Source organism: Procambarus clarkii, chromosome 63, assembly GCF_040958095.1.
Source record: "Procambarus clarkii isolate CNS0578487 chromosome 63, FALCON_Pclarkii_2.0, whole genome shotgun sequence".
In the NCBI taxonomy this organism is placed as follows: Eukaryota; Metazoa; Arthropoda; class Malacostraca; order Decapoda; family Cambaridae; genus Procambarus; species Procambarus clarkii.
Window position 1 is genome coordinate 7,971,841 of NC_091212.1, and position 13,547 is coordinate 7,985,387.

At 41.4% G+C, this 13,547-nt stretch overlaps 1 protein-coding gene across 1 annotated transcript in view; it reads right to left on the bottom strand.

The window, feature by feature from the left end:
• The window catches only part of LOC123765925 (glutamate receptor ionotropic, delta-1), a 40,276-nt gene extending 31,631 nt beyond the window's left edge, over positions 1-8,645 (bottom strand). Inside the window, exons 1-5 of the mRNA XM_069308641.1 lie at positions 8,612-8,645; positions 7,583-7,706; positions 2,063-2,673; positions 1,524-1,756; positions 1-66 (exon numbers count right to left, since the gene is read on the bottom strand). The exon at positions 1-66 is cut by the window's left edge and continues 39 nt beyond it. Of these exons, the coding sequence (XP_069164742.1) occupies positions 1-66; positions 1,524-1,756; positions 2,063-2,673; positions 7,583-7,706; positions 8,612-8,645 (1,068 nt within the window). The remainder of the gene's footprint in view (positions 67-1,523; positions 1,757-2,062; positions 2,674-7,582; positions 7,707-8,611) is intronic.
• Between the last annotated feature and the right edge of the window lie 4,902 nt (positions 8,646-13,547).

Sequence of the window (13,547 nt, forward strand, 5' to 3'; positions counted from 1 at the left end):
TGCTTCAGGCTCCACCACCACCACCAGCCACCACAGCCTCGGGGACTCCAGCTGCTTCTCCCGCACCTGTAGTAAGTTGAGGCAGAGATAGAAGGTAAGTTGGGACTGTTGTGTATATAGCTGATCTCTCTCTCTCTCTCTCTGTCACACACATATTGTGGCAGACATGCAGGGTGTATTTTAGTAGTGTAATTGACGACTACGACCATACACATAATCCTGGCTTGCGGTGTTGCAATGCATTGTTGTAAGTATAGAAAACTGGAATATGCAACATGTTCCATTGTTGCAAAGGTTGTGTTCTGTAACAATGCACCGAAACCAAAAACTACATATACAGTTCTTTCGTCTGGAGAGAGTGCAACACTGGGCAACAGAAATTATTTCAGAGCTAAATCAACTCTCATATCAGGAATGGTCGAGGGCCACAGAGCTAAACACACTACAAACCAAACATGATAGGCTGAATCTCATTGAAACTTTTTAAATACTGAACAATTTGGAGGATGTTGATCCAGACAGTTTCTTAAGGGAATTCCTGTTTCAATCCTTCCTTCGTGATCTGATACTGTCACATTTTACTTCACGTGTTAATTTTCGTGATTTACACACACACTTGCAAGGCCCGATTTGCCTAATAAGCCAAGTTTTCCTAAATTAATATATTTTCTCTAATTTTTTTCTTATGAAATGATAAAGCAACCCATTTCATAATGAATGAGGTCAATTTTTTGTTATTGGAGTTAAAATTAATGTAGATATATGACCGAACCTAACCAGCCCTACCTAACCTAACCTAACCTATCTTTATAGGTTAGGTTAGGTTAGGTAGCCGAAAAAGTTAGGTTAGGTTAGGTTAGGTAGTCGAAAAACAATTAATTCATGAAAACTTGGCTTATTAGGCAAATCGGGCCTTGCATAGTAGGCTGAGAAGTGCGTTCTGGCTACTAGGTACGACATATATATATATATATATATATATATATATATATATATATATATATATATATATATATATGTAGAGAGAGAGAAACTCCTCACCACTGTAGGATTCGAACCCAGACAACCAGGACTCCATGCACATTGATGTATTGATGTGTCCAGTATTTTAACCACTAGGTCACAGTAACTGTCCAAAAGAATTGGAAATCATCAGACCCTTAACCCAATTCCCGACAGCACTCGGTGACCAGTTTGAGCACAAATATTTCATAAAATTACTTCATCATGCTGGGGCCCCGTGAGTAACATTTGTGCGAATTTCGCACAAATGTTACTGTACAAATCAATTTGAAACTGTACAAAACATTTTTGGAATACCACTTTGGAATTTCCCTTTTGGAATGACCCGTTGGAAACAACGGGTCATTCACTACATACTCTCTTTTTACTCTATTATTTCATGTTGAAAAATGTGGCAAAGTTTGCAACATGTTGCATATACCATTTTTTACTTGCAACATTGCAAGTCAGGATGCATTCATGGTCGTAGTCGTCAATTACACTACTTTCTTGTTACTTACATATTGGAAGACACTGAGAGTGTGTTTGAGCGAGCAGAGGACAAGGAAGTGCTTGAAGCCTGAGTGTGTCTGTGGAAGGGTGAGAGCCTCCTGCAGCAGGGAGAGGTCGTCGTCCCCCTGGGAGTCGTGCCCCTGGGAGTCGTGCCCCTGGGAGTCGTGCCCCTGGAAGAGCCTCAGCACCGTCACGGGCCTCCCTGAGGCCTGCTGGAAGCCTCCCAACACCTCCTCCGCGCCTGGAGGTCGTCCACGCCGGAGTACAGCGCCGCCGTCACAATGTAAACATTAACATCTATTTCACTTATACTCGCCGTCACAATGTAAACATTAACATCTATTACACTCTCCGTCACAATGTAAACATTAACATCTATTACACTTACACTCGGCGCCTCACAACATTTATAGTGGTGTCTCAGAGTCATTTATTAATATGGTAAAGAGAGCCCCCCTCCCCCGGGGGACCGGAACTGTTGGAGTGCCTTCAACCAGTTACCCTTCAGGGTGTGAGGCCAGGTATAGTGACGCTGTCCCACTCTCACCTGACACTACCAGCATCCACTTTATCACCTTCACTACCGCGGTCCACTTTAAGATATCATCTTCACTACCATGATCCATGAAGGACTGGTCAGTGTACTTACCGAGGAAGGACTGGTCAGTGTACTTACCGAGGAAGGACTGGTCAGTGTACTTATCGAGGAAGGACTGGTCAGTGTACTTACCGAGGAAGGACTGGTCAGTGTACTTACCGAGGAAGGACTGGTCAGTGTACTTATCGAGGAAGGACTGGTCAGTGTACTTACCGAGGAAGGACTGGTCAGTGTACTTACCGAGGAAGGACTGGTCAGTGTACTTACCGAGGAAGGACTGGTCAGTGTACTTACCGAGGAAGGACTGGCCAGTGTACTTACCGAGGAAGGACTGGTCAGTGTACTTACCGAGGAAGGACTGGTCAGTGTACTTACCGAGGAAGGACTGGTCGTGGAGGAGGTAGAGGTTGGGTTGCGGGAGGTCAAGGGTCAACAGCGTCAGGAGGGCGGCGACCTCGTCTCTCCCGGCTCTCTCCTGCCTGGCCCCCAAGTTGGACCTCTCCTGCCTGGCCCCCAAGTTGGACCTCTCCTGCCTGGCCCCCAAGTTGGACCTCTCCTGCCTGGCCCCCAAGTTGGTAACTTAGTACGTGGCTCCTAACTTACCTCCTGACTGACTTAGTCGTTACTAACACACCAGTATACTAAGTCAGGAAACCTAGTGTTGATAACTTAACGGTTAATATTATACTAAAGTCAGGAAACTTTGGTATTGGTGAGTTAATGGTCTTGCTAAGACAAGACTTTATTTGTATGATAATTATTACTGAAGCGTTAATTTATAGAAAAGTCTGAACTTGGGATTTATTTAATTTTATTCTAAGACTAGCTGTACCCGGCCACGCGTTGCTGGTGTATGTAGTGCTGCGCGTTGCTGAGCACATGCTTAGCAACGCATGTGCTCTGCTGAGCATCAGCAACCTTCCCCTGTCTCCCAGTCCTCCCCTGTCCTCTCGTCCTCCCAACCATTCCCTACGCCCCCATCCCGTCGTCCTCCCCACCATTCTCTATTCCCCTGTCCCTTCGTCCCCACCATCCCCAACTCCCCCCGTCCCCTCGTCCTCCCCACCATTACCCTCTCCCCAGTCCCCTCGTCTTTCCCAACATTCCCCACTCCCTCGTCCGATGCATTCCCAAATGATCTGATGTTCCCATCATTGATATATAAGAAAAACAACACAGTATGGTAAACAACACAGCTCAATTCCAATGCAATGTCATAAAAAGTAATTAAATCAAAATGAAAATAAATCGAGATCTGTGAAAATTAAATTTGTCAATGCAATCGGAAACACTGAAATGGAATCGTAACATATTTAGTATAGCGAGTGTTGCTCTTACGTGCAACAGATGGCTCTGTTTCTTAAAAAAAGAATGTTTTTACCTGTCATAGGTGTGGCATCTATTCTTATACTTACAAAATGAACAGTATGGTAAACAACACAGCTGAATTCCAACACAATGTCACACAAAATAGTTAAATAAAAATGAAAATAAATCAAAATCTATGAAAATTCTATTTATCAATGCAATTACAAACACTGAAATGGAATTGTAACATATTTAGTATAGCGTGTATTGCCATTACATCCAACAAATGGCGCTGTTTTTTAAAATAAAAGCATGTTTTTATCTGTCACATGTGAGTATCTATATAGTAGGTATATAAAAACACGCACATATTCGAATGTAATATTGTGTAAAAATTTCAAAGCAATCGGCGAAAAACTTTCGGAGATTAGCGGTTTTGAACAAACCAACATTTACATTTTTATTTATATAGATGAGAAACGTGTATGTTTGTGTACTCTTATAACTCGTGCCTTCAAAGTCGATCCGCCTTTTCTACTGCCGATGGTTTGCTTCCCGACCTGCATGTGTTGACTGACATGTACTCTGAGGAGTGTGGGGTGGTGTTCCCCAGGGCAGTGTACTTGGTCCGCACCTCTTTCACACATTTATATTTCAATTCTCTTACTAATGTTAAAAACTACTGTACTGTTGCTAGCACTACAGACTCCGTAATGTAATCGTCTATGTCTATCTTTAAGTATCAGTTATAGTTAGGTTACTTTGTACACAACCAAAGTTACTTTGAAAATGGATTTTAAAGCCCAACCTAACAGCCTAATCTAACTTAACCAAGCCTAACCCAAGTCAACCCTACTCAAATTAAATTAAATTAACATAACGCATCTTTAATTTTCACCTTTACATTGTATATTTACCTGAGGGCTACTAACACTAGTGGCCTCGATGAGGACAGGGAGCCGGCGACTTATCAAAGGTCCCCCTATTTGTCCTGATGATTTTTTTTTCAAACTGGATTTTATAGTTCAACAGAGTTTTGGCATTTACGGCTTCGGCGGGTAGGCGGTTCCATGGGTTTATAACCCTGTGGGTGAAAAAGAATCTCATGTTCTCCGTCCTACATTGTGGCTTGCTGAGCCACCGTTGCTCCTTGTTTGTGTTACATCTGACGTTTTGAAGATGTCTTGATCAACATCCTCCAAATTGTTCAGTGTTTTACATGTTTCGATGAGATCAACCCTGTCATGTCTGGTTTGTAGTGTTCTTAGCCATGGGGCCTTCAACCTGTCCTGGTATGAGAGTTAACTTAGCTCTGGAATTATTTTTGTTGCCCGGTGTTGCACCTTATCAAATGAAGCTGTCTTTCTGAAGATGGTCTTCTCTCTTGGATGCAAAAATCCAGCTATATCGTTATATTTCTTGAATATTCTCACGCATGTTAAGTCACTTCACTTTTAATATTAAATGTCTACGCCTTTACACTTGTAAATAATTGTTATTTAAATTATTCAACGTTTTCCGTGAAACGTTTCGCGTAGAGTTGGCTTCCTTAGTGTGTACCTCCCGCCCCCCCCACCTCTCACTTCCGCTTATCTCCTTTGTACACTTTATTATTATTATTATTATTATTATTTTTATTGTTATTATTATTATTATTATTATTATTATTATTATTATGAATACAAATTCTCATTTTTAATAATCATAATATACTAATAATTTCGACTAATGTAGATACACATGAGACATAAGGGGAAGACACATGGGTCAGACAAGAACATGGCATAAAGACACTATAATACGCGGTGTTTCAAGCGTAACTTAAGATAAAATAGTTAGGTTGTTTAAAGGTGAGGTGGACAATACTAGCAAGAAGCAGTCTAACATATCAATTGTTCAAGACATTTTGCAAATGTTGTACAGCTTTTAGCGAGAACATAACATGAACAAAAGTAAGATAAAATGAACAGGTCTCATTAGGGAACACTTACAATTATGGGAATTGAAAGTTGTGAAAATATTTGTCAAACAAGATACATTTATACTCAATTGTTTATCAGTATATATATAGTTACTAATTACTACAACCTGCTCTCACACAAGACAGCACATATATGACTTAGTGCTTATAGTCACTATCACGCTTATAAATAAGTACGTATGTGACATCCCAACCCATATTTTTTTCAAGGCACAAACTTTTCCTCTGTTTTATTAAACAATAGAGATTTTATACAAAATTTGACAATATTCTGAGTTACTTTACAATTTATTTAAATATTTTAGTTTTCTTTTATTATTTTTATAAAACTGTAATATTAATATAGGTTCAGTACTAATTGTAACATCTTAACATACTAAGAAGGTTAGGTTAGGTTGTGGTTTTCTATTCAGCTTTTCAAGGTAAACTCAAATATTCACAATAAATTAGTATGTCACATATGCTAATAGTAGTAATAATAACATACAATAACATACAATATTTTATATACAATAACATACAATAACAATACAATATTATACCAATAACATACAATATTTTATGGTATATAGGAAGATCAGTATTTAGTAACATCAAATATGAGGTAATTAATAAGTAAGGTTAACAATAAGAACAAAACACAGGTTAACAATAAGAACAAAACACAGGTTAACAATATGAACAAAACACAGGTTAACAATAAGAACAAAACACAGGTTAATAATATGAACAAAACACAGGTTAACAATAAGAACAAAACACAGGTTAACAATAAGAACAAAACACAGGTTAACAATAAGAACAAAACACAGGTTAACAATATGAACAAAACACAGGTTAACAATAAGAACAAAACACAGGTTAACAATAAGAACAAAACACAGGTTAACAATATGAACAAAACACAGGTTAACAATAAGAACAAAACACAGGTTAATAATATGAACAAAACACAGGTTAACAATAAGAACAAAACACAGGTTAACAATAAGAACAAAACACAGGTTAACAATAAGAACAAAACACAGGTTAACAATAAGAACAAAACACAGGTTAACAATAAGAACAAAACACAGGTTAACAACAAAGATGACAAGAGCTGAGGAATATTGGTTACTTAAGGTTAATAAAGTAGGTCTTAGTTTATCTTTTAAACTGGACAAGAGCAGTACAATTGTTAATCTCCTTAAGGAGGTCATTCCACAGTTTAGGACCCGTGATTTGCACTGAGGTTTTGATTGGTTAAGTCGCACTCTTGGGGGGGGGGGAGTACTAGAAATATATTAGTTTCTGGTGTGAAGACCTTGGGGTCCTGATACACCCTTCATGGAAGCACTTCAGGTCAGGATCATCACTGTACTGTGGAGTTGTGTACACTTAGAGCACACTTGCGAGGATGGGCAGACACTTACACTTAACTTATTCAAGTACTTCAGTAAGGGAGCCAAGTGCTATCTGGGGCTGGAGTTTGTAACTGCTGTGATTGTTAATTATGTTGAGTAGTTAGTGGTGGAAGGTAATCATGGGGTGTAATACCCAGACGCAGATGACATAGGTGAGATATGGAGAGATGAGAGATTAATGGAGTGACTAATGAGACTAATGAGAGAGACTAATGGAGCGTGACCAAGGCGAGGGACATAGTATCTGACCTTGGAGAGAATGTCTACTGTTTAAGATACTTTTTGTTGCATTTTAGTAGATCAACATTGCATTTAGTAGATGACAATGGAAGTTGAGGTTGTTATCAATGTCAACTCTGAGGAATTTACCTTCAAATCTGCACATTATTTGAGAATTCTTAATACTTAGGTACATCTGTTCTGGAGAACCTTTACTAAACAATACGTGAAATATTTTAATATCAATATTAAGGGGAAGTTCTGTTGACAGTCAGCCATTGGTCAAATTTTTTTTTTAGTTCAATATTGACAGTGTCATTTAGAATAAGTGGGTTAGATTTAGAGAAAAGGAAAGTAGTGTCATCAGCAATTAATTTGCTTCATTAACTATACTGTCTAAGCTATTTACACTTGAGACGAGAAAAAGATTACCTGTATTGGTTGAAGATATCAGATGAGGTGTTGTGGCTCAGTGGAAGAGAGGACACTAGCAGGCTTGGAGCAGGTGTGGTCGTGGGCACTGACAGGCTTGGGGCAGGTGTGGCCGTGGACACTGACAGGCTTGGAGCAGGTGTTGCCATGGGCACTGACAGGCTTGGAGCAGGTGTGGTCGTGGAAAACCGTAGTTGTCTAGGATCACTAGACTCCACCGCCCCAGTATTGACACACACCAAACACGCTGCTGTAAAAATAAAAAATAAAATAGAATAGAAAACGAGATATCACGTTAATTTTGAGAGTCACAATGAATTTGGGCTTAAAGGGCCAAATTACGATGTACTTTTGTAAAAAATATGATGTACATCCGTCAAAATACGTGGTACTATTTAAAGAAAACAGGTTACATAGGTAAGCCATTTTACCTACCTATTCAATTGCATATTTCAGTAAAATTTAAGCGTTCACTTACATATAACGAGGAGAGCAAGGACCACGGACCGCCTCGGTCCAGTAAGGACGGAGTCCGTCGGTCCGTATCTAGGACCGAGCCTCGACCTTTCTGCACCGGTATGACTGCTGACTTGTGTAATGTGTATTGTTTTTTTTTTGAGATATATACAAGAGTTGTTACATTCTTGTACAGCCAATAGTACGCATAGCGTGTATTGTGTGTGCTCAGTACTTGAGGGGGAGGAGTTATCAGGGGAAAAGCGCCAAGCTATTACGATTATATAACGCTGGGAAAGGATTAGGATAAGGATTTGGGACGGGACGAAGGGCAAGGAATGGTGTCCAACCACTTGGCCGGTCGGGGATTGAACGCCGGTCTGCATGAAGCCAGACCGTCGCTCTACCGTCCAGCCCAGGTGGCTGGCATCACAACCCATTGTTCAGGTGTTTAAGGATTCGAACCTATTCTGAACGGTTCCTGTGCCACTGGGAAAACTTTATTTCTTTTGTTGTGAACTTTGAGCTCCACGACAGTATTCAGCTTCGGATTAGTGTGTTCAACATTCAACTGTACATTAGTGTTCAATTTCCAGCTGTGCATTAGTGATCAACTGCACACTAATGTTCATGTTGCAATGTTGTAAACCTTGATGGAATATACTTATGAAAGTAGACAGATATACCAGGTATACTCACCGAGGTAGAGGAGTCTGTTGTTGGTCCACGCCATCTTTAGTCTACCTATGAAAGGGGAGTATATGTTATCTTTAGTCTACCTGTGGAAGATGAGTATATGTTATCTTTAGTCTACCTGTGGAAGATGAGTATGTTATCTTTAGTCTACCTGTGGAAGATGAGTATATGTTATCTTTAGTCTACCTGTGGAAGATGAGTATATGTTATCTTTAGTCTACCTGTGGAAGATGAGTATATGTTATCTTTAGTCTACCTGTGGAAGATGAGTATATGTTATCTTTAGTCTACCTGAGGCAGGTAAATGTTATTGAGTTATCCATACCTGGTTATGGATGACGGTATCCATACCAGAGAGTGTCTGTGTCTGTCTGTCTCTCATCCATTCATCCATCTCCATATATCTCTCTATCCTCCATCTATTTATCCATCTATCCGTCTGTCCATCCTGCTATCTATCCAGATTGCCGTCCATCCATCCACTGATCTATCCATCAATCTATCTTTCTATTCATTCATCTATTTATCCATATATCAATCAATTCATCCGTCCAGCCATATATCCATCTGTCCATCTATCTCTATATCCCTTCATCTATTTATCCATCTGTCTATCACATCATCTGTCTGTTTATCCATCTATCCATTCAGCTGTCAATTAATCTATGTATCCGTTCATGTATCTGGTCTTCATTACAGGTGTTATCTGGCCATGTATATCTGGCCCCTCCATGTATATCTGGCCAGGTGTTATCTGGCCACTCTAGTTACGCGAAAAAAACTCGGTAAACTCTACGGTCTCCACGACCCATGTTTCAGTTACCGGTTTCGTTTCTGACTTCATGAAAATCGTACATTGGGGATAGGATTACAGGTTGAGATTTCTTCATGCAGTTAACTTAACACACACACACACACACCCGCGCGCGCGCACACACATACACACACCCGCGCACACACATACACACACACACACACACACACACACACACAAGTGTAGATATGACAGAGCCCGATAGGCTCAGGAATCTGTACACCTGTTGATTGACGGTTGAGAGGCGGGACCAAAGAGCCAGAGCTCAACCCCCGCAAACACAACTAGGTGAGTACAACTAGGTGAGTACACACACACATTATGTTGATTGACGGTTGAGAGGCGGGACCAAAGAGCCAGAGCTCAACCCCCGCAAACACAACTAGGTGAGTACAACTAGGTGAGTACACACACACACACAACGCTAATCTCCGAAAGATCTTCACCGATTGCTTTGAAATTTTGACAAAACGTTGCATTCGAATAGGCGCATCTTTTTATATACCTATTATATAGATGCCACCCCTATGACAGGTAAAAACATGCGTTTTTGAAAAACAGCGTCATCTGTTGCACATAATAGCAACATGCACCCTATACTATATATGTCACGAATTTCACTTCAATGTTTCCGATTGCATTGATAAATTTTATTTTCATAGATTTCGATTCATTTTATTTTTAATTGAATTATTTTGTGTGACATTGTGTTGGAATTGAGCTGTGTTGTTTACCATACCGTTCATTTCGTAAGTATAAGTATAGATGCCACACCTGTGACAGGTATAACTATGCTTTTCTTGAAAAACAGCGCCATCTGTTGCATGTAAGAGCAACACACATGCTATACTAAATATGTTTCAATTCTATTTCAATGTTTCTGATTGCATTGATAAATTGAATTTTCATAGATTTTGATATATTTTCATATTGATTTAATTATTTTGTGTGAATTGCGTTGGAATTGAGCTGTGTTGTTTACCATACCGTTCATTTCGTGAGTATAGTTTATTTTTTTATTTTTTCATATTTTCATTTCATTTTTAACTGTTTTTCTTATATTTCAGTGATGGAAACATCAGATCACTTGATGTTATCAATTTTCTGATGGGAACATCAAACCATTTGGGAAGGCATCGGACGAGGGAGTGAGAGATGGTGGGGATGACGAGGGGACGGAAGTGAGAGATGGTGGGGAGGACGAGGGGACAAGGGAGGGGTTTCCCCAATGGTGGGGGAAGGACGAGGGGATGGTGGAGTGGGGAATGGTGGGGAGGACTGGGGGACAGGGAAGGTTGCTGTGGCTCAGCAACGCACATGCGTCACTGAGCCACAGCTACGCCTGGCCGGGTACTGCTAGCATATAAATAAAATGGTAGCGGCTCGCGAAATTAACATAATGTTTCGTTTTCTGTTTATGAGTCCTGTGGTTGGTTAGGTTAGGGCACTTCAGTACGTCAGTTACTGAACGCTGGGAATGTCGATGAGAACGGGATGAAAGATGAGTGTGTGTGCGTATTGATGAATGTCAAGGAGTATGATGGATGCTGTCATGTTGAGGATTATAGCCGTGATCACATTGATAATACTGTGAGGCGTCACACTGTGAGGATGACGCCGCAGGTGTACCAGCGGCCCACAACACGGCCCTCAGCAGGTGTACCAGCGGCCCACAACACGGCCCTCAGCAGGTGTACCAGCGGCCCACAACACGGCCCTCAGCAGGTGTACCAGCGGCCCACAACACGGCCCTCAGCAGGTGTACCAGCGGCCCACAACACGGCCCTCAGCAGGTGTACCAGCGGCCCACAACACGGCCCTCAGCAGGTGTACCAGCGGCCCACAACACGGCCCTCACCATGCTGGACACTATAGATCAGTTGCCCGCTGGGTGACCAGTTGTGGTGGCTGCCACACGTTATAAGTACAGTACCATATTTACCTGAATTTACCTGAGGGCCACTATCTCACTAGTGGGCTTGACGAGGACAGGAAGCCGGCGGCTTGCTAAAGGCCTCCTCCCTCCTCATTTGACCTGATGATTTTTATCAAGATGGATCTTAAATTGCAGCAATCGTTTGGCATTTACAGCTTCGGCGGGTAGGCGGTTCCAATTAATGGTTCATAACCCTGTGGGTGGAAAAGCATCATCTGTTCTCAGGCCAATACTGTGGCTTGTTGAGCTTGACACCTTCGCTCCTTGTTTGTGTTACATCTGACCTTCTGAACATGTGATCTGGGTTAATGACCTCCAAATTGTTCAATATTTTAAAACTTTCAATGAGATCAGCCCTGTCATGTCCGGTTTGCAATGTTGTTAGTCCTGTGGCCCTCAACTGTTCCTAATACGAGAGTTGACTTAGTTCAGGAATTAATTTTTGTTGCCCGGTGTTGCACTTTCTCCAGAGCAGCGTACTGGGTTGCGCAGAATACCAGTCAGCTGGACAGCAGATAATCAACAAACGTTGTGTGTCCATCAATTGTAGACGAAATCGGTATTTTTTCCTTCCAAACAACATATTCTTTGGGTGGTGGAGTATCCGACTATTTCTGTTCCGCCCGGGACTCGAACCCGGAATTCCCGTGTGCGAGTGGAGAACGAGCCCGCCTGTACCACCGGGAGCGTGCTGGGAACGAGACGACGCCTCGTTCACGTACTGCTGGTAATTCCGTTACATTTTAAATATCCGGCGGGAGAAAATCATCAGGGCAAATAGGGTGGACCTTTGACAAGCCGCCGGCTCTCTGTCCTCAATTAGGCCACTAGAGTGTTAATGGCCCTCAGGTAAATTCAGGCAATTACACCGTGTGTGGTGAGTGACATAGGGAGGTATGATGAAGTGTGGACAATGACACCTTGGATGATAAGATTGATTGATGCGTACCGAAGTGCCACATGTGTGCGTGCTGCTGCGTATATAATGATGCCCTTTATGGTAAGACTGATTACGTCATAGTGACTACAATACGCCATCAATGGGTATACCCACATACCTAACTACGCCAATTAGCGTCGTTAGACCCGAGACATTTCTGCCAATTACTGAGGAATTAGAGTTAAGTGGGTGAGATGCGCCGTGCAGGGGTGTCGGCCAGGGGCCAAATTCACGAAAGCACTTACGAACCTGTACATCTTTTCTCAATCTTTGGCGGCTTTGTTTCCAATTATTAAACAGTTAATGAGCTCCGAAGCACCAGGAGGCTGTTTATAACAATAACAACAGTTGATTGGTAAGTTTTCATGCTTGTAAACTGTTTAATAAATGTAACCAAAGCCGTCAAAGATTGAGGAAAGATGTACACGTTCGTAAGTGCTTGCGTAACTGCTTCGTGAATCTGGCCCCAGGCTCCGGCAGCCTGGGGCCGTTACAAAGCAAATTGTAACGTCAGTCATTACAGCAATTTGGTAATGTGACGTATGTTATCCAAATATATAAAAGGCATATTGGTAATTTTACGCATATTATCTAAATGAAAAAAGGTGCGTTAGTATTTTGAGAGTGTGTATGATGTTGGTTCACATCGACCAGCGCTGACGAGGCCGCCTAATTTGCTGGCTACCGACAGCTGCCTCAATATTGACCTTTACAGCGGCCCACATTAGGAAGTGTCACTGCAATATTACAGTGACACTGTAATATTGCAGTGACACTGTAATAATGAGTGTAATGTAATAGTGACACTGTAATAATGAGTGACATTAGGAAGCACTGCGATATTGACGAGTCTTTGGACAAGTGAGCATAGGCTTCAATATGCTAGGATAGTTACGTGCGCTTATGGTTAGGTTATACCACTTCAAACTGCACGGTTGTTATAGCTTGATATCGAGCTGTCTATATCGACCATTAGACACCTATTGATTACAACTGTCTGCTTGTCTTGTAATAGTACATAATAAAGGCAGTTGGCCAGAGTGATTGAAGGGAGCGGTGCTTGTATTGTGAGGCCCGTGTCTGCTGGGCTGTGTTCTCACCTAGATGGTCTTCCTGGGTCGAGCTTGGCTCCTGGCCCCGCCTTCACAACGTGCTTAGAATAATGTAATGACTCATTTATCACGTTTTAATCATATTTGCATTTAAAATTTTTAAATCGAATGTGAACCCCATGTACAGATAACAAATG